This window comes from Dendrobium catenatum, unplaced genomic scaffold (genome assembly GCF_001605985.2).
Source record: "Dendrobium catenatum unplaced genomic scaffold, ASM160598v2 fragScaff_scaffold_378, whole genome shotgun sequence".
NCBI lineage: Eukaryota > Viridiplantae > Streptophyta > Magnoliopsida > Asparagales > Orchidaceae > Dendrobium > Dendrobium catenatum.
The window spans coordinates 170,144-192,651 of record NW_021318840.1 but is presented as its reverse complement, the minus strand read 5'-3'; the positions used below and the strand labels follow the sequence as shown (position 1 = coordinate 192,651).

The window sequence follows — 22,508 nt, the reverse complement described above, 5'->3', positions numbered from 1 at the left end:
CAACTCGAGCTTCCGAGTTTATGATTTATATGATAAAAAATATTATTCATTGCCTCTTTATTTCTCCTAGTATTTATAGTGTATATATATATTTGTGTGTTGACTAATATCTCAGGTATAGCATACACTGTTCTTTGAAGATTTTGAGCACAAGATTGGGTAAAATATGTTATTTTAAAAGAGACATTAATTTTGATTTATTTATTTTTAATTTTTAAAGTCAAGTCCTATAAGGGTGTTTGGTAACCTTGTGACCGTACACACATACAAGGGGAGAAAAAATATTTTTAAATATATATATATATATATTGTACATCATACTATACAATATGGATCATACTGTATGATATAGTGTTATAGAAATTAATTAAAATATTAATTTTTCTTAAAAAAATATTATTTGAAATATAACTAATCGTACAATATGAACACCACATCGTACTAGACTATATGTTAAAATTAGAAACTCCACCATTCATTAAATTAGGTAAAAATTTAAATTTAAAAAGTTTTTTATCCATTATGTATGAACCTAATCATATTGTATGATGTTTAACATATTTTATAATTTAATTCTATGATTAATAAATCGAATCAACTTTAATATTTTAAAATGTACAGTACAAATTGGATCATACTGTACGGACAATAGAGATGATTTTGGTCATCCCGTGATTCATCTTGGATGAACTACTTCTTAATTAAACTAATCATACTGTACAATTAGTCAATCATACTAATGACTGCATAATACTAATATATAAATTGAACTATTCATATTGATGATTGTATAATATTAATAGGTTAAGTTTTGCATAACATATTAGACGATCATGCTATCGTACAGTGTGACCATTGGCGGCTAAGTTGAACTTTTAGGATTTTTTAAGCCCTCTATTTAAGCTTTCTCTAAAGACAACATAATTATCTTTGACATGCATTAAGTCTACATTCTTTTGGAGAAAATTTGAAGAGAGAGCCTTAAAAGGAAGAGAGAAAAGGGTAAAGTTTAAGAGGAAGAAGATCTTTGTATATTTCAAGAGAGAGTGGAGGGGGTTTCACATGGTTGCTCCAGTAAGCTTGCATATTAGTACCATTAGATTTAAGGTTTATCTTAAGAAAAGTTTTAGGAAGAAAAGATATATTTGGTGTTAAAGGACCCAGCTATTCTGCTGCACCGAGGAAGGTGAAAGTGATTCAAGGTTCTCTACCTCACCAGGAGAGTGAAAAGGAGTCCAGGTTCTTTGCCTCACCAGGAGGATGAAAAGGAGTTAAGATTCTTTATCTGTGAAAGGACTATGGCTCTTTGTCGCACCAAGTTGATGGAAGAGTGTTTATAAGGGCTTCTCTGCCTAGCTGTGGGGTTTAAAGGAGAGACACTAAAGGAATAGTGCAATACTTAGAGTGGGTGACTCCGGGGAGTAGACATAGGTCATGGTTTGATCGAACCACTATAAAATCTTGTGTGTGTGTGTGTGTTTTAGTTTTTGTAGTTTATTTTTTCATATTTTATTTTCTATTATAACTGCTTGGTTAAAAATTTGTGATTGATTAAATTATTATCACCATCATTGTAAATTTTGATAAGTGTACTAGCTTTTACATCAAGTGATAGTATTTCTTTCGTATTAGTGTGCTTCGAGCTAGTTCTTAAAAGTTTAATAACATTCAAGAACTTTCAAATGGTATTAGAGTAGAATTTAAAAACATAGTTTTAGAAAACTTTTGAAAAAATGTTCAATAGCTAACTTATTTGAAAATGTTTGAAAATATTTCTTTTAATTTTTAAAAAAATTTACATGTCTGATTTCTTACAATCAATTGATTATCAAATATGACATATGATTCAAACTTGTTATTTATACCATTACGTGTTATAGATGGAGTTAAAATTGATATTTCTTTTATTGAATAAAGTATAATAGAATAAATTAATGCTCAATTGAATGCTAAATGCTTGAAATATTTTTTCTGTGCTTTGAATTTTGAAGATTGCATGAGAATCTCTACATGTACTACTAACAAGGAAATTTGGGATAAACTATGCATTACATACAAATGAACTAGTGAAGTCAAGCAATCTAAGATGAACATTTGACTACATGCTTTGAACTTTTCAGCATGAAACTTTATGAGACTATCTTAGACATATATGCTAGATTTACTCAGATAATAACATCTTTATATGCCTTTGGTAGAAAAACTTCAATCTTTAAAAAGTTCAACAAAATTCTACATTCTCTAATTGATAAAGTTGATACCAAAGTCATGGATATACGTTAATAAAAAAATTTGAATACTTATTCTATTGACAATCAAATTGGCTCACTCATTACATACGAGCAAAGTATGAGTCAAAGAATTTTGGATGCAGGTAATGAGAAGACTATAATGCTAAAAGCTAAAGACACGGATGAATATGGCTTAGTAGATGATGAGAGTAAGAAGATAACATTGATAACAAACAATTCAAAATTCTATTGAAGTACAAGCATAAGCATAAATAAAAGTGGAGCAAAGATAAAAAAGATAAAAATGTTAAGTTTTCTTCTAACATTATATACTTTAGGTGTAAAAAACTTGAACATCTGAAATTTGAATGCTTAAATTTAAAAACTTATCTTGAAAAGAAAAAGGGTGAAATAAGAAAAATGTAATAAAGGCAAATGATAAAAAGTAAAAAAATATCCTAAGCAGACTTAGCTTATGAATCATTAGAACAAGAGTAAGATGATGAGGTAACAAACTTATGCTAAATCATCAAGGATTCAATTGTTAATTCTAATATGGTATAAGTATGGTAAGGATTATTTGTGTGATTTGTTTATATGTTTTGTGTGATTATTTATCTATTTTATGTGCTTGATTTTTATTTTGTTTTAAGCATAATTACATAGTTTCTTTATGTATGTTATTATTTTCTTGTACATGTATTTTAGTTTTAGGTGTTATTTTATCTCTTCTTGTTGATAATATCAAAGTGGGAATGTATTATGGTTGCTTGTATTTGTGGCTTGATTTTTAAAATTTTATGTTATTTAGTTTTAAATTTTATTTATCTTAAAAAAATAAAAAAAATGATTTCCCCTATTTTTTATTATAATTTTTTTAGTGAGTGGGAGTTTAGGAGAAAATATTTTTAATTTGTAAATTCAACCATTAATATTTACTATCTTAAAAAGGGGGAGATTGTTGTAACTCAAGCTTCCAAGTTTATGATTTTGATGATAAAAAATATTATTAATTACCTCTTTATTTCTCAAAGTATTTTAGTACATAATTGTTTGCTTGTTGACTAACATTTCATGTACAACATACACTATTCTTTGAAGATCTAGGGCTCAAGATTAGGTTGAATATGTTATGTTAAAAGATTTTATAATTTCCATTTATTTATTTTTAATTTCTTTAGTCAAGTACTTTAAGGAAATATGTTAGCTTACTGACCATGCACACAAACACAAGAGGAGCAAAAATGTTTTTAAATATTTTAATTTTTCTATAGAGCGTACTATATGATATGAATCATATTATATGATTTGGTATTATAGAAATTAATTAAAATATTTAATTATTTTAAATAAAATATATTTTAAAATATAACTAATCATACAGTACCAATACCATATTGTACTAGATGATCTGTTATAATTAAACACCCCGTTGTTTATTAAATTAGGTAAATATTTGAATTTAAAAAGTTGTTCTATTCATACTGCAAAAACCTAATCATATTATATGATGTTTAAAATATTGCCTAATTTAATCATATGATTAATCAATCGAATCAGCTTAATTTTGATATTTTGATCATACTGTATAATTAATAGAAATGATTTTGGTCATCCCATGATTTGACTTGGATGAATTGCATTTTGGTTAATTAATCATATTATATGATTGGTCATTTATACTGATGATCACACAATACTAACATGTAAATTGAATTATTTGTACTAATAATCATATAGTACCGATAGGTTAAATTCTACACATCTTATTAGACGATCCTGCGATCGTACTATATGATCTTTGACGGCTGAATTAAACTTTTTGAGTTTTTTTTTAATCGCTCTACTTAATTTTTCTCCAAAGACATTGTAAGTGTATTTGTCATGTATTGAGTCTCCATTCTTTTAGAGAAAACTTGAAGAGAAAGCCTTGAAAGAGAGAAAGGAAATGGTGGAGTTTGAGAGAGAGAAGATCTTTGTGGGTTTTAAGGGAGTGTGGAGGGGGTTTCACATGGTTTCTCTGTCAAGCTTACATCTTAGTACCATCGGATTCAAAGTTTATTCCAAAGGAAGTTTTGGGAAGAAAATGATATCTTTGGTGTCAAAGGACCTAGCTACTCTATCGCATCATAGATAATGAAAGTGATTTAAGGCTCTTTGCCTCGGTCGGAGGGTGAAAGGGAGTCTAGGTTCTTTGCCTCACTAGGAGGATGAAAAAGAGTCAAGTTCTCTGCCTGTGAAAGGAGTATGGTTCTCTACCACACCGGGTTGGTGGAAGAGAGTTTGTAACGACTTCTCTGCTTAGCTGCGGGGCTAAAGGAGAGTCACTAAAAGATTAGTACAATACCTGAAGTGGGTGACTTTGGGGAGTGGACATAGGTCATGGTTTGACCAAACCACTATAAAATCAAGTGTGTTCTTTTTTATTTTATTTTTTACAGTTTAGTTTTCAACATTTTATTTTTTATTATAACTGTTTAGTTGAAAATTTGTGATTGTTATTATGTTGTATTAATTAGATTATTATCACCATCTTTCTAACTTTTGATAAGTATACTAGCTTCCACACAGAGTGATAGTATTGCTTCCGTATTAGTGTGCCTCGAGCTAGTTCCTTAAGTTTTAACAACCTCTTCAATCTTTTAATATTTTATAACTAAGTCTTTTTTTGTCTACCTCTACCTTTTTTAATATAAGTCAAATCTAATACATCCACCTTTCTAACTGGATCATTGGAAGGTCGTCATTTTTTGTGACCAAACCATCTAATGCAACTCTCTCTAATCTTGTCTTCCACTTGAGCTACTCCAACCTCTTCATGTATATGCTCATTTTGTATCCTATCTCTAAGAGAAATTCCACTCATTCACCTAAGCATTGTCATCTCTGCAACACTAAACTTAGTATTATGTTTCTCTTTTAATGGCCAAGATTCTTCACCATAAAAGCATTGTAGGTCTCACCACAATCTTATAGAATTTTGCCTTAAGTTTGAGGGGGACTTTTATATCACACAACAAGCCCAATGCATTCCTCCACTGCAACCATCCAACTTGAATTCTACTAATAATATCCCAATCTATTTCACCATCACTCTGAATAATAGATCGAAGATATCTAAAATATGTACTCTTATTAATTCCCCTTATGCTTATATTTTTATATTATCTTTTATTAATATCTCCTCATTCTGATTATTTTATTAACTATAGTAAAAGTAATAATTAAAAAATATATAAATTAGGGTAGTAACAACATCATAGATTATAGTTAAAATGAACACTGCTTTATAATTAATAGATTAGAAAAATTAATAATTAATTATATTAGATCATTTATTACAAAGTAAGCATACTTCATTGTGGGTTCGACACTCTATTCTGTCACTTTATTACTTGATTCCACACATATACTTGCTTATATTAAGTGGGGTTTTATTATTATTTATGTTAAAAAAATTTAAGCATTGCTTAAGGGTGAAAGAGTCTTAAATTTTTATACAATTCAAAAGTTCACTCCACAGCCCCACATTAATTATACCTGAATCTATAAACCACCTCTACTTTGAATGTGATTATTCCCTTTCTATTGTTGCTTCCCTTCTTCCATGGATAAGTAGTTTTTTTGCTCAAACCAAATATCTTGAAAGCTTTTTAATACATCATTGAGTTGTAGTCTACTTAGTCTATATTATAAAGTTATAATTGCTTGATCTTTACTTACTCTATCACATATGGAGGGAAAATGAATAATCTTCAATTTGGATCTTCAATGGATAGCATCTCTATAGTCATATTTATGATTAAGAAAGCCATCCATTTAAAGATTTTCAAATGAAAAAGTTGGGAGAAACTCAAATGGATTATGGAGCATAATGGACATTGGGTTTTCTTGTCATGTTATATATTATCAGTTTTGGTTGCATGGGTGGCTTTTTTGGGCTTTGCTGTTTTTCGGGTTCCTGTCTTCATGTATGTTACCTGTCTGTTTTCATGATAGAGAAATGTTTTTGGTCTGGTTGGGTTTTGATTTTTCTCCATGGATAATAATGATGCCCCATTGTGCAAACCCTTCACCTTGGACAATCAAAATGGCAATTAGGGGAAACATTGAGCTTCAAATAGTTTTTCTTTATGCTTAATGCAATGCATCTATATATAAGTCGATGAGTTGGTTCCTTCTTTACTTAGTCTTTTTGTGCAGCTCACATTTATAGTTTATTGCACACTAATTTCATAAAAAATTCATATATACTAGTGAGCATGATTTCTTTGATGCAGCTCTTGCAACTCCATTTATTTTATAGAGAGATTTACATTCATATATTTTTTTTCATTTTATTTAAATATCTAATGTCTAAAATTTTAATATTTCATATCTATCACTTAAAATTTTGTTTTTATCAAATATGTCACTCATATTTTATTTTAATCATTTATATTTAATATGAATATAATCCACAAGTGATATGAATGAAATATTAGTTTGGTCGCAAAATTGCGCAAGCCGACCCCTTTCCCCCAACACTCTAGCTGCTCAAATCGGCGTCCCCTACATTCTCGGTGCCGGCCAAGCGCATTCGTCCGACGCCATTCCACACACTCGTGCCCTTCCCGACACCATTGCTGTCTACATCCCTCGAATCTCGTTTGGGACTTCGATTCCTATTTTCTTTTGGGCTGCGGATTTGCTTCCGGCCGCCCGAGGGACCGATGGCTTTATCCGCCTCCGATGTCGAAACCGTTTACTCACTGCTCTCCGACGCTTTCAGCCCTGACTTGTCTGTACGAAGACCGGCGGAGTCCGCCCTCGCTCAGTGCGAGCGCCGCCCCGGATTCTGCTCATGTCTCCTAGTAAGCTGTCCATCTCTGCCTCATGTTGCCTTCTTCTTCTTTTTGTTGATTTTTAGGTGCATAGATGTATTGGAGCATTCTTGAAGATAGTGGTGGATGCAGGAAATCATAGCCGCCAGGGATGTGGCTTGCCGTGATGACGTCCGTCTCCTGGCTGCCGTTTTCTTTAAGAACAGCATACGTCGCTTCTGGAGGCAACGGTGAGATGTTTATTTCGCATGAATCACACCTTTGATTATTCTGATGTTTCTGAAGATTGAATCTTTAATATCAACTGTTTTACATTCTGCATTTAGGAATACTACGTACTTCAGCATCTCGTTAAGATATTATAGGCTACTTCATAAGTTTTCAACTAGTCGGTACAGCGACTCAAAGGTTTACCCTTTTGCTCTCTTTGGTCGCTCAGACGGCGTATGGTTTCTGGATATTGAGGATAATGTTTAGCAAGTCGAGTTGTTGTATTGCAATAGATTGGTAGTTTTGTTATTTTTCTATTTTTTATTTCCATATTCCCCCTCTCCCATTCATTTGAAAGGAGCCTAATCAGCAACTTAGCTTGCTATGTCAAAACTATGAGAGAAATGGATGGAAGAAATCAGGCTTGTGATGAAATATAATCGAGTCCGTTGGAAATTTTAATAAATGCAAAAATTGTTACTTGTTTTTTCAGTGGAAAAGACATCAATAATGTCCGCCTGGAACTCCATCTATCGAGAACTAGGAGCTTCTGTTGTTTTTGCCAAAGGAAGACACCTTAATAAGGATCAGTAATCATGTAAATTACCATTTAATGCCTTGAAAGTATTATCGTTTTGTGTGATGAGCATGCAATTCATTCTTCAAGGAAAGCCTTTTGATTCAGCTGTGGTTTTCAAAGTTTATTTTTCATGTATATCTAATGATAAGGTGTCTGTGTATGGGTGACGTGATGAAGTTGGAGTGACAAGGCACAAATACATGAACATGGAGATTATCATAAATGAGGTGGTAACAATCCTAAAAATGATTTTAGAAGAAACTCCTGATCTAGAGTAGATGAGGCAAGCCTAAGTCCTGTATATTCCTGAACTTTTATAGTAAAGATTCAGATTTAATTTCAAACATGGATTGTTATCTTCTACTAAAATTTGGATAAATAATATGATATGCTTAAGCAGACTTCTAAACAATTACAATTGTGATATACATAGAAGTTGATGTGGGGAGATACATGAAGAATCAAGATGAAGAAGAGCTAAACAGCTCTTGGAGACCCAAAACAGCTAAACTGTTATTTATAAATTCCAAAAATATTCATTCCATCTTCTTCTACCTATAGCAGCTATTCATAACAATATAATACAAATGTCTAGAACTCTCTAGAAAAAGGTACTAAATTAGATAAACTATCCCTAAGCCTTGATTTAACTAATATGCTCCGCCTCATTCTCCTATGGTACGAAGAAAGCTAAGTAGGGGCGGAGTGGGGATGAAGTTCTTGGGAGCAATGCAAAGGCGTTGGATCGCTCCAGGAGCTTGTCGCCGAAGGCCTATTAGACGGGGGGCTGCCGAAGGGAGGGTGAGGGTGAGGATGTAGGTGGTGGCTAGTAGGTAGTTGTCTTTGAATTTCTGTGGCTTCCACATTGCGTGCATTATTTCCACAGTAATGACGTGGCCACCAAAGGAGTAGAGAATGTTGGTATCGCCTGTAAAGTAAAGAACAAGCTTCGATGGCCCCGAATGCTTCACCCCATCCACCTAGCCGTTGAAAAGAGCAGCAATGACAAGATACTAAGCAGTGTTAAGTGGTCATAAGAAGGCCAAGAAATGACCATATCCTGTAGTTTCTTAATGCAATAAAAAATTTGGGAGAGGGCCCCAAATTTTTGATCACAAAAACACAATCAACTTCCTATATAAAAGAAGACACAAAATGCTCAAAAAGAAGAGATAACTAGAAATTCTAGAACAAACTCTTATATTTCATATAAATGAACACTTTTATAAATAAAGACTTACAACTCTTAAAATTAAACGACTTACAAACAAAGACTCAAACAAGACACCCTAAACTTGCTTACTTTGAGAAGAGGGATACAGGTGAGGTGGTCACTTGCGGAGAGACGAAAGAGATTAGAAGCCGAGAAGAAGGGTGGAAAGAGCTCGCAAGATTTCCCAAGAAATAGAAGAAGAAGAGATGGAACTAGCTCGCAAGCTTTTCCAGCAAAACCCGCAGGTTTGCATTTCCAAAAACCAATCACATAACATTACTTAAACATACAAAAAACATCCCTATATATAGGCATGAGAGAGGAATACAAATAGCCACAAGATTAATTTAAAAGCTTATTTAAATAGGGAATATGAAAAGCCAACAGTCAACTTCAGGAAACGAAGCATCAAGCCATAGAAAAGCCCCCATACACTCACGGGAAATAGCCCAGCTAGGGAACCGAAGGAGCAGCCACGGAACCAAAGAGGCCCGCACAGAACCGAGGCGCCAAAAGGAACGGAAAGGCCCCCAGCTCGGAAAACCAGCAGCCCACCGTCGGAACCAAGGAGCCAAGGCACGGGAAAAGCCAACCGTGGAAGCCAAGGAGCCAAGGCACGGGAAAACAAACAACCTTGGGATTCCAAAAGCCACTTTGGAATCCCAAGAGACAAACTTAAATTTAAGACAAAAAAACTATAAATAAAAATTACATAATTAAGATAACTAATGAACTAAAACTTAGCTAATAATGAGCTAACCTTTAGTTCAATAAATGAACTAAAAATCAGCTCATAAATGAGCTAAACTCCAGCTCAAAATTTATATAACTAGTAAGCTCAAGGGAAGTCAAAACCAACTTATTTTGGGTTTGAGTTGACCCCCCTTTGCCTACATCATTTCTGAAAGAGGGGATGAACACAATGGCAACACAACAAGCTCCAAATATGTAAGTCCATGTTCTCTTGTCCATCTTGTCATTTATGTAATATATATTGCTAGCATAGGCAATGAGCTGGATAACAGAGCCAAAGAATAGAAATGTACAATTGAAGACCAAGCCCACCTTTCTCCAATGCTTTCTAAGCAATCCTTCAATAACTTTAAACCATAGTATTACATGATTTCTGAAATCAACCTTCTCCCTCTCCTTCCTAGTTCTGCACTCCACATAAAGAATACCTATAAGATATGCACTCTAGCTTCCCATGAGACCATAAAGAAGGTGGAATAGGATGTCGCTGAGCATGCCGAGCTGGGAGGAGGAGTAAGGTAAGGTGAGAAGCACCTGAGCAACCTGGTTAGAGGCACAACTAAACCAAGCGTCAGATCTGCTATGCCAGAGGAGGGACGAGAAGTGAGACTTAGTTGTCTTCTTCTCTCCTTCATTCTCCTTTTCGATGTATCTTCCCACCATTGCTTTTTCTACTATCTTGTCATCGTTGTGGTTTGAGGTTAAGCTCATTTTCCCTCTGGTTCTTGTTGCTTTTATCAATGTTTTTTGTGGTTGAACAGAGTAAGGTGGAACAGAGAAGAGTTGGTGGTCGTGTTTTGAGAGCGAAGTTGATGTGGGGATGGATCAGAGACAGAGCATGTGGGATAGAACATGTTGGCGTGCGGGGGAGGCATGAGTGTGGGACGTCACAGTCGCGTATGGAGAGGGATGCTGATGCGATTGGTGTTGCGCGAGCGGAGACAATCGAACGAATCAGTACTGAAAGTGCAGTTCGCGGAACTTGTGATGAGGATGATCTGTTCGGACGGGTTTTGGATGGTGGGAGATGACAAGATGGTGGGAGTAGCGGAGCGTCTGTTGTTGCAAAGGAGGTGGCGGCGAGATGTGCGAAAGTTCATCGGAGGCAGAGGAGCTCGCGAATAGCGGGATTGGAGTGGATGCCTGCTGTCGCGAGTGTCGTGGACGTCGTCGTGGCCGTTCACGCGGACTAGACAAGCAAAGGCATGAGCTCAGATCGACTGTACAGGTCGATCATGAGGGTTTCTTCGCGGATGGCAGATCGTGCCGAGAGATGACCGATGGTATGATTTCCATCGGTGGTGGATTCATTCTGGCATGGTTTCCAGAAGATGGAATCACTGGTATGGTTGCCAGCGGGGGCGGGGGATGTGTAGATTCGCTGGTATGGCTGTCGACTGATGGAGGCTTCAAACATCGTCGACAGCCTGACTTCATACATGGTTTTCCCAAAGCATTCAAAAGCCCGATCGACGTCAAGGGTTGATGTAGCAGCAGCCCAGGTCCCTGATCGATATCAAGGGCCAAATCTCGCTCTGATACCATCTGATATAGGGAGATACATGAAGAAGCAATATTAAGAAGAGCTAAATAGCTCTTGGAGAACCAACACAACTAATCTGTTATAAATTCCAAAAATATTCATTCTATCTTCTTCTACCTATTGCAGCTATTTTTAACAATATAATAGAAATGCCTAGAACTCTCTAGAAAAATGGTACTAAATTAGATAAACTATCCCTAAGCCTTGATTTAACTAATATGCTCCGCATCATAAGTGTTTATATGTTTTTGTATTTTATGGACATCGACAACCTTAAAAACTTATTCCGGGAAAATTATATGCCTTTCCCATAGTTCCGTACCAAAAACTAGTTTGCATGATAAGCTTGACAGATTCGTTATAGAAAATAATTCAAACCAGTACCAAAAAGTTTGGTGGAGGACAATTGATAGTTGAAGTGATGGTGTGCAATAAGACATGCTAATTAATTTTTGAAATGTTTCTTTCTTGTATCTATGAGACATTTCTTTGCTGAATGACATACATGAAGACGAGCTATAAGAATTTAAATGATTGTCATATGAGGAAAGAAGCATAAACCAAAGCCAATGATTAAATAGTTTCTTTTACTTATTTAACTTAAAATGGGAGTTTCTATAGAATATATTACTCTTTATCTAGCATGGAAGGTAAATAGCAAATATATTAATTGACGAAACATTTCTAATGATATGAGGATATGTTTATTTTTCAGTCATGCCACTTTTCCAGTAACAGGCGAATTCATGCTTAGTTCTTATTCTTTTCTTTCCTATCGTCAAGCTAGTTTTGATATTATAGTTGTTACTTGTTAACCTGTTTTAATAAATTGCAATTTCTGCATGCAGTGTTATCAGCAATGATGAGAAGGCTCACCTACGGAAAAAATTGTTATTAAATATTCGTGAAGAGAGTTCTCAGGTAAACATTCATGGTGTAGTTCCTTTCCTTGTATTCCTTTTTTCCTTATAACAAAATTTTTATTTGAATCCAATTTTACATATTTAAACTGGAAAAGTTCAATGTTCATAAAAATTATTGACATTTTGTTTTTTTTTTATGAATTGGGCCTTTCTTTGTTTTCTCTGTAGAACGCATAAGAAGGTCTTGTTTATCATTAGCAGCGGATTTCCTACATTCCAACCGTGTTAAAATGTTTTTTCTTGTGCATGTTATCCTACAGATAGCACTTCAGTTGGCTGATCTTATCTCAAAAATTGCACGTATAGATTATCCCAAAGAATGGTAAGTTCTTGTTTATGGGTCTTTCCATTTACCAATACTCATAAATTGTGGTTCCAGAGTTTGTTTGTCTAGGATTCTCTTAATCACTATGTTATGTCCTATGTTGCACCGATACACCTATTTATGAAGGCGTGCAGTATCCGATACACCAATACACAGATACGCCTCCGATACGCCACCGATACGTGTCCCGTATCCGTATTGTGTCGTATCCGTGTTGCCGTATCTGTATCGGTGCAACATAACTTATGTCTAATTTTTTTATGTTTCAAATTTTGAATTTCTCACTTTTTATCATTTATCCTGCTATGGTTATCAGCATAAGCATATTATGCCTCTAGCCTGTATTTTGATTGATATTCTGCTTTTCTGATAATAAAGCTATTCATTTACAGTTTGAGATGTTGGTCGTTTGTTGATCTTAGTTTGTCATTAGTTAAGTGAATTTCATTTGCAGTTATTAAATGAACTATTGGTATATCGTTTTGCTGAATTATGTAGTTATTGTTAGAACTTGTGGAAAATTATGTTATTCATTCTTAGTATTCAAGTGTCTTTCTAATATGATTTGTTTTTGGAGTCAAACCCCATACATCCCATTTGAAGACAAGGAGAAATACCATTGGCCCTCACACTCAGTAGGGTTTTGCTAATACAAGCTATTTACTTAAACCCTAAATTACATTTCTTGCATTATTTGTTATATCACGGTCTAGTTCTTAGTTGGGAAACCTTGTTATTGAGCTTTCTCGGCCTTCCCGGTGACACATTCTGTTTTTGGTGTTCAAATGGCCTTTATTTAGGCATCAAAGTGTGTTTTCTAATGTATTTTGTTTGTTCTATAGTTGCTTGTTAACTGTTTCTGTTATGTTTATGCCAGCAGAAGAATCCATTTTATAAATTAAGAGAGCATGAAATGGTGCCAGATAATAAGTTGTTTGTAATTACTATGATATTAAGCTATTCACATAAAAAGTCTGTTAGCATTTTAGGTGTTTAATTAATCTTAACTATGACCTATTGCCTTCAAAACCTAATATGAGTAAATTCAGACTGGGTGAAATATATTCTATGTCCATGGTAATACCCAGAGACTACTTTCACAAAGTTTTTTTTTTTTTTTTCCCTTGGAAGCATGGAGCTAGCATAAGTGTCCTAGAAGTAAGTTGGTATTGGGGCAAGAACTTGAAACTTGAAAGAGCAAGTTAGAAATGTGGCAGTAGTCCGAATCCTTACTTATAGTTAAAACATGCTCTGTTCTACTAGTTCCATCGGTTAACTGGTCAGAATTATTTCCTGGCTTCTGAACAGTATGACAGGTTGGTTGGCAAAAATGTTGAAAAAAAAATTATGCATGAAAATTTGATAAAAACTAAAACATGTTTATCTCCATTGCTTTACATTTTTCATTTCACCGATGAAGTTTACAGGGTTTCTTGAATCTAGGCAAACCTGTTTAAATACAACTTGGATGATTTAAAAATTTCCAGGAATTTTTTGTTGGGTTCACAATTTGTCAATAACGGTTAGATGGGTTACTGTAAATTGTTTGATGTGGCTGCTAAAATTATCTTTATATTATCAAACGCAAAGTTTCATAAGTTCTATTAAATTTCAGTTGCATTTGGAATTAATACTAAGTAAAATTTATTCTGAGCTTTATTTGGCATTCCCAATGACAACGGTCAGATTCTAGGAAACATACAGCAGGTACATGAAAAAGATTCTTGGAGCAGAGTAATAACATGCCCTTTTACAATCTGTAACCTTCTAAACTACTAAACATGTTGATACTGATGATTTTATATTTGATGAAACCTTGTTGGGGCCAGGGAGAGCTCATGCCTTAGGCTTCTGATGAATGTAAATAGACTAAAAGCTAGCTTGTTTCCATGATTAGCACAACGAAATTAGTGGTTTAGTTTGAACTGGGCTATGAATAAGTCATAATTTATCAACATTGGGAAAATCTTTCTCCAGGTTGTGAAAGCTCATTGATTAATTGAGACGGAATGGCTGGCTTCTAAATCTAATACATGTTGTATGGAGAAAAAAAAATCAAATGAAATGCCCCCTTTTGAGATTCAACATTTGGAATTCTTTGTCAAGTGAAAGATATTTGATCCTATGAGGTAAATTCATGATGACAAAATAAAGTATACTGTTCTTATTATTTATCAGTTAGATTGATAAAATTGCAGAGGATCCCGAACTGCTTCTTCTGTATCGCGGATCATCAAACACATGGGGTGGATGAACCAGCTACAATCGAAAATTTCCTAATTTCGGAAGCGAGTTGCAGGAGAGCTTCTTTCTATCCAACTTGAAATTATCGAAAAAATTGGAAACTATACACAGACTAAATCCTGGGCGAGCTCTTGGAGAGCCCAGCCATTATCCGGGCCTTGGCCTTATAGGGAGGTACTTGTAATCCTGGGGCTAATTAATATGGGTGGCTCCCCAGAACGATTTTTTTCTTTCTACTAAGCTTCTCATAGGAGGACTCTTTTCTTTAGAGCTACTGGAAAAAGGTATGTAAGTTCGTCCCTATTAAACCTTTTGGGAAACTGCATTCGGAATTAGCGGGGTAGGGACAGTTTCACTCAGCTGTCAGACCAAGTAACTATCAAAATGAGGCCGAGCTAGGAAAGAGGAGCTAATCACATCTTCCTTATATTTGTGAACCCTATGATGATCAAGTGAAGGACAGTCTTGATTAAAGCAAATGCTAGTCCAGATTGCGGACTTCCCTTGTTGTTGCCAGTAGTTAATTGTCACTTGTTTCCCACAGGGACCAAATTGTGCATGCTGATTTCTTGGAATTTAGCAAAATTACATTTTTGGGTTGGAATCATAACAAATCAAAGGCTTCATTAATGTGCATCCATGGCTTTTTATAAGATTGATATGTAAAATAATGTGGATCTAAGGTGCAATTGATTGGCCTAACAAATAATTTGCTTTCATTAATGGTCAATGTTCAATGAAAGGCTATTCCGATTAGGATATGTGAAACTAAAATTAGGATAGGAACTTGGAATATAGGTTCCATTACAGGAAAATTAATGGAATTAATAGATATTTAAACCTTAGTAAAAAAAAATGAAATGTTTAACATTTAAATAAAACATAGGTGGTTTTAATTAATTTTTTAAATATTTAAATTTAATAAATAAAATAAAATTATTTTAAAAAATATTAATATTTAATTGAGCCAGCTCGCGAGCTCACAAGCCGAGCCGGCTCAAGTTCGAACTCAAGCTCGACTCGTGAGCTCGATAAGCTCGACTCGCGAGCTCATAAATGAGTCGAGCTCAAGCCGGCTCGCGAGCCAGCTCGGCTCACTTACACCCCTAGCCTAATCTAGTACTTTTCCAATTAAGCTAACTAATTTGTTTCGCATTAAAGTTTTAAGAAGGGTTAAAAATTGATCTAATTCAACACCTTTGTAGCTTGATTATACTCATTATGCGTAACTTATGAAAATTTGATTTTTCTGGACTAAATGAATTAATTTGTACTTCATCAAAGTGATACTGAATGGGCAATAAAAGGGGAAAACCCCTCAAAATTTGACAGAGAGGGAAAAGAGTGTGAAAAGATTGATCACAAATCAATTTGATTATAAATTCTCAAAGCATTGAATTGTTGAATCTTCAAAATAGGTTGTACTGATGTCACAAAATACATGAATGAAGACTGAAAATTCCATGCAGCCAGAACTTGTACTTTTCTATTTATCAAAGTCGACCATCCTGTTAACCCTATGATATAAGGGTATTTAAGGTTATAAATCTAAACAAGTTTCTGATTAGTAAATAAATGAATATTTACTGAAAGTCTGAGGAGATTGTAAGACCTCAAGGAGTTAATCTAAGGCACACTAATACGAAAATAATATTATCACTTGATGCGGAAGCTAGTACACTTATCAAAAGTTATAAAGATGGTGATGATAGTCTAATCAATACAACGTAATATCAATCACAAATTTGCAACCAAACAATTAACACAAAATAAAATGCGGAAAAATAATGTGCAGAAAATAAAACTAGAATGAACACGCCAGAATTTTATAGTGGTTCTATCAAACCATGACCTACGTCCACTTCATAGAGTCCTCCACTCTGATTATTGCACTATCACTATAGTGTATCTCTTTTAGCTCCCACAGCTAGGCGGAGAAGCCCTTACAAAATCTCTTCCACCAACCCGGCAAGGCCGAAGACCAAATTCTTTTCACCCTCCTTGTGAGGCAGAGAACCTGGAATCCTTTTTACATTCCTAGTGAGGCAGAGATCCTGAAATCCTTTTCATCTTCCTGATGAGACAGATAACTTAGAATCAATCCTTTTCACCCTCATGGTGAGGTAGAGAACCTGGAATCCTTTTTCACCCACATGGTGAAGACAGAGAACCTGCAATCACTTTCACATTCCCTGATGCGGCGGAGTAGCCGGGTCTTTTGACACCAAAGAGGTCTTCTTTCCAAAGCTTCCCTCAAGACAAATGTTGACACATAGAGGAACTCAGGTGCATGTTCGCTAGAGAAACCATATGGAACTCTCTCTCACACTCCATTACAACACACAGGGATCTTCTCCCTCTCACAAATTCTACCATTCTCTCTCAAGTTCTAGGCTCTCTTTTCAAGCTTTCTTCAGAGGAAAACACTCAATGAATGCCCAAAAGACTATTACAAAGTCTTATGAAAAAACTTAAATAGAGTGTTTTAAAAATCCTAAAAATTCAATTCATCCATCAAAGATCGTACAGTTTGATTGCAAGATCGTCTAGTATGATGTGCAAAATTTGACCTGTTAGTACTATACGATCATCAGTACGAATGAACAACAGTACAATGCGATTAGTTCAATTTTGCTTGTTAGTGCTGTATGATCACTAGTATGAATGAACAATTATACAGTATGATTAGTTCAACCAAATTGCAATTCTTTTAGGATGAATCCTGGGACGACCAAATATCGTCTCTGTCGATTGTACAATACAATCAAAATATCAAAACTAAGAAGATTCGATTGATTAATCACATGCTTAAATTAGAAAATATTTTAAACATTGTACAATACAATTAAGTTTGCAGATTACGAATAAAACAATATTTCAAATGCAAATTTTTGCCTAATTTAATGAATGGCGGGGGTTCTGATTATAATAGTTCATCAAGTACGATGTTGTGTTCGTATTGTACGATTAATTATATTTCAAAATTTTTTTTTTCAGATAAATAAAATATTTTAATTAATTTCTGTAATAACATATCATCCAGTACGATACCTATCATATAGTAAGATTTACAGTAAAATAAAACTATTTAAAATTATTTTTGCTCCCCTTATGTGTGTGCACGGTTGCCCTACGAGCATATACCCTTACAACACTTGACTTAAGAAATTAAAAATAAATAAATGAAAATTACAGATTCTTTCAACATAACCTATTCTACCTAATCTTGAGCCCTGAATCTTCAAAGAACAGTGCATGTTGTACATGAAATGTTACACAAACATATATGCACTACAAATACTTAGAGAAATAAAGAAGCAATTAATAATATTTGCTATCATAAAAAAAATAAACTCAGGAGCCTGAGTTGCAACATTCATAACACATACCGTACTTAGCCATGATAATTTAATTAATGATGAACATATGATAAAAAAGCTTCTAACTACTAGATAACAAAATTGTAAATTTAAATCATTTAAGTCTTCATCAGTTTGATAATCAGAATTCTTTAAATGCTTGCTCTTGCTGGCCTATGTCATAAGGACGTACTTCAAATTATCAATGAAGACACATTATCATTATATTTGATGTTGTGAGAGATTGTGGAAATCTTTAAATATATGTATTACTTGTCTATTATAAACTTTTTCAAACTTGGATCATTCAAAAGTTAAACTCGGTTAATGTAAGCGCCTGTGTATAATTTATCATAAGCTTCATAGAAAATGAGGGGGGGGGGGGGGGGGGGGGGTGGATTTTTACAGCCAGATTACTAGAATGTGATCAAACGTCTTTAGTGTTGGGAGGTGTTTAGGTTCGAAGAGGTATAGTTGAATAAAATAGAGAAATGCAACATATTTCAAAAGTCTTGTATTGATACTTTTGTATGAATTGATTTTGGATATGGTATTTCTTAGGATTGTTCATATTTATGGAGGGCACCATGAAGGTTAACATGGATCTGCTGAAACCTGACCTTTTATTATCTATATTATATAGTTAATTCGCTATGTATTCAAGATGCTTTACTCTTTCACTTCAGATTTAAATTTTCTTACATTTTTTTAATTCAGGCCAGAGCTTTTTTCATTACTGGCACAGCAGCTGCAATCAGCAGACATACTAGCTTCACATAGGGTTTTTATGGTTCTTTTTCGAACATTGAAGGAGCTGTCAACTAAGCGTCTTAGTGCAGATCAAAGAACCTTCTCTGAGGTATCTCTCTGGTTCTCCTGACCCTGATGCACTATCTACACGAAGCAGCATTTTTTTATGGAGCGTTCAGCATGTTGGATTATTTGCTCCAAAATTTTCTAGGCATGCTATTTCTACCATGACAAAAGATAGGCAGCAATTTTACTTTAGCTGTTTCTATAATTGTTTCTATAATTCCATGTAAGAATTCATATCCTCTCAACTTGCATGATAGTTTTGATTTTGAATTTGAAAAGTAAAATAAAGAATTCGAAAGAAAAGAATTGCTTTGTTTTGATTGAGAGTTTTAAATGAAAATAAAAGAAAAGAATAAGCGAATGACTTTCCTATATGTGCTGAATTTTATTCCACTCCCAAAATAAGTGGAAAATGGAGAGAGCAATAACAAAATAACATTTTAATAAACCCAAACTACTTTTATTTTGATAAAATTACAAGTATTTATTACATCTGAATCTAATGGACCGGCCGATTTGATTGGGAGGGATTTAGAAAGTTTCTTAATCAAGTGGGAGTTGTTTAGGATAGCTCTTAATCAAGGGAGAATTGGTTAGGAATATTTTAATTATAATTTGGAGTGAATTATTTAGGATAACAAATTTAATTTGAATTTAAAATCTAAGAGGGAATTATTTAGAGAAAGGGAGGAGGAATCAAAAGTGAATTATTTAGGAAAGTTTTAATTACAGTTAGGAGAAAATTATTTAGGGAAAGAGATCTGATTTGAATTCAAATATGAGATGAAATTATTTAGTGAAAGAGGGCTGATTTGGGAGGGAATTAGGGGAGCCTATTTAAGGTTGACAATAGGGTGATTTTAGGATTATGATGTTTTTTGCTGAATTTAGATTGTTCTTAGGGGGTTTTGGGCTCTAGCCGGCGGCTAGGGATTTGGGACAGTTGGATCTTCCTTCCCAATCGAAGATCCATTGTATCTTGTTGTTTTCTTTCATATATCATCAATTAAAAAGAGTTTTCTCTTATTATTGCTCTTAGTTTCTCTTGGAGATTGCTGTAATTTAATTTCAGCCAAGGGAGACGATTTTTACCGGCACTTTCTATCACACTTGTTATCTTTCTTCATATGAGAATGCACATTTCAACTGAATTATGATTTTTCATTTACTTATGTACATGAAGGATTTTTTTGAGTGTGAGATTTATTAATGAGGATGTCGACTTGATCAATCATGGTCGTCAAGTATCCATTGACAATGGTCATTTTTCTGTAGCTAGGACAACTGTGTATAAAAATAAATTTTGTGAGTTGGTGATATAATTTGCTGCTCCTGAATCAATGATTCGGGATCTAGAAATAAACATCTCTAAGATGTTTAAAGCATGAGAAAGAGGATGCAATACCCTAGAAGGCTAGAGTACAAGTGCTTGTTTTAGATTTTTTTTAGTGATCCTATTATTTTTTTTTAGTTTTTCTATTTTTTATTTGTGGAACTCAATGGATGATTCTTTGGTGTTATCTTCTCCCACGGGTTATATGTGAATGCCTCTCCTATTTTGCCTACCCTTTTGTTCTGTCTGATTTTGATTTTGTAGCTATTCATGAAATTTCTAGCATTTGCCATTTGTTTGCCTTACATTTTTGCAATATATGCACTATAGAGTATTTCTGTTGAACCATTTTTTTTTTCTACGGTTGGTTGATTGTTGTCCTCAATAATAGAGTTTTGAGTTAATTTTTTTTTGTTGTCAACCATGGACATAAGGCCAAACCCTCCACGAGGTTTTTCATAATCATCTCCGCTTCTCCCTTCCTCAATTTTAATAATCGCAATGACTTCATTTAATGATGTTAACCTTAATTATGAGAATTTGTACCCTTACAACTTCAAACTCATCATTTAATCTAGTAAGAGAATCATATATTCAATCATTTCAACAAACCTTTTAAGAAGAGCTATATATTTGCTGCATTTCATTTGAATGCATAAATAATGGTATGCCTCTTATCATTGGCTTTACAAAAGAATGGAATGTCCTATGATTTATGGTCCTCCATTCTTTGTGGATGAAATCTTAGTCTTAACTTTCATTGATTTGTGCAGCATCATGAACTTTAAAATACACTTGATTTATCTTGTCCTATATTTTCTTTGCTGAATGAAGGAACATGCGTGTATCATTTATCTCAAGAGTTACAAAAAATAGCCCAATTTTCTTCTTTCAAATTACGATCACTTTAGATAATTATTTTCATTCAGTCGATATGTTCCATTAATGTTTTACTACTCTCTCATTGGATTTGGACAGTAGCTCTCAGTCCCAAGAAAATACTAGCATTGTTGGTGTTGTCCATGGTGAGGAAAGCCAGGGTAACTGTTTGTTTGTGGAGTAGAAAATGTTGCATCTCATGGTGACTCCTCTAGGTCGACACAAGGCGAACAGAGATATGTATTACTAACTCTTTATATACCATAAATTCTAATTAGAAAAAGTTAAAATCTACACAATTCAGTAGAGCGGACGCATTTCAAAAATTTTTTTTTTTTAAAATTTATTTAACTATAGTGCTTCTAAAATAAATCATAATTATTTTATATATCATCAAAATTTCATAATAGTCGTATCTAACAAAACTTTATTTTAAATAAAACTGTATTCCCAAAAGATAAAATAGTATATCAAAATATGATTCTTATTCGGGCTCTATTTTATCATTTTCTTTTCCGGAAATAGTATTCAATATAGTACTGTATGAGCTAAACATTTAGCAAATAAACAATTTTATTATAGATTTCAAATATCATAAAAATTCATTTATACTCATATGTTAGTCTACTGTGTTACTTGAAATCCTTAAACATGAAAATGCTCGAGTAATATTTAATTTTCCAGTAAGTAAAATCTCTGATTAAACAAAAAACTTTAACAAGAACATTAGAGTTTCATGCATTAATAATTCTTTATAAAAGTGTGGACATGTATTATTTTGTTAACTAATCTTCTTTGAATTTCTTTTATTAGTTACATATATTATTTGAGTTCCTTTTTCTACTTTAGAATATATTATGCATGTGGGAGTGGTTTATTTGCCATCATAAGCTTGAAAGCTATGTGTCGGGATTCAAATGCAAAAAATTCAGATTTTACATTAATCCATAACCTTCTTCCTCTTCTTCCTTTTCTTCTCCTTCTTTCCCTTTTTCTTCTTCCAGCCAACAGCCTTCTTCTTACTTTCTTCTTCTCCTTCCTTCTTTCCTCTTTAGCCTAACATTCCAGCTATCTGTTTCCGCCAAATGCAAGTCACGGATGGAGTGTTAAGAAATGAGATATTGCATAAGATTTCTATAATATATATATATATTAGTTTATAATATTACTTAATATCCTTTTTCAATTCATAACAGCCCTATGATTCCAAATCAAGCCAATGCATGCCAATTTAATTGGAAAACTGGAAGTTCCACTAACATCTATATTAAAAAAT

At 33.8% G+C, this 22,508-nt stretch overlaps 1 protein-coding gene and 1 pseudogene across 8 annotated transcripts in view; one reads left to right on the top strand and one right to left on the bottom strand.

Annotated features, from left to right (window-relative positions):
• The first annotated feature begins 6,709 nt into the window (after positions 1-6,709).
• LOC110096544 (importin-11) overlaps positions 6,710-22,508 on the top strand; it is a 107,609-nt gene continuing 91,810 nt past the window's right edge. For 7 of the 8 annotated variants that reach the window (XM_028693884.1, XM_028693883.1, XM_028693882.1 and 4 more), the window contains exons 1-5: positions 6,710-7,084; positions 7,187-7,284; positions 12,202-12,274; positions 12,537-12,598; positions 18,922-19,063. In XM_028693884.1, coding sequence (XP_028549717.1) covers positions 6,944-7,084; positions 7,187-7,284; positions 12,202-12,274; positions 12,537-12,598; positions 18,922-19,063 — 516 coding nt within the window. In that variant the 5' untranslated portion in view covers positions 6,710-6,943. The remainder of the gene's footprint in view (positions 7,085-7,186; positions 7,285-12,201; positions 12,275-12,536; positions 12,599-18,921; positions 19,064-22,508) is intronic. The other variant, XM_020822558.2, reaches the window with a different exon arrangement.
• Positions 8,518-10,521, bottom strand: LOC110096546 (annotated as a pseudogene).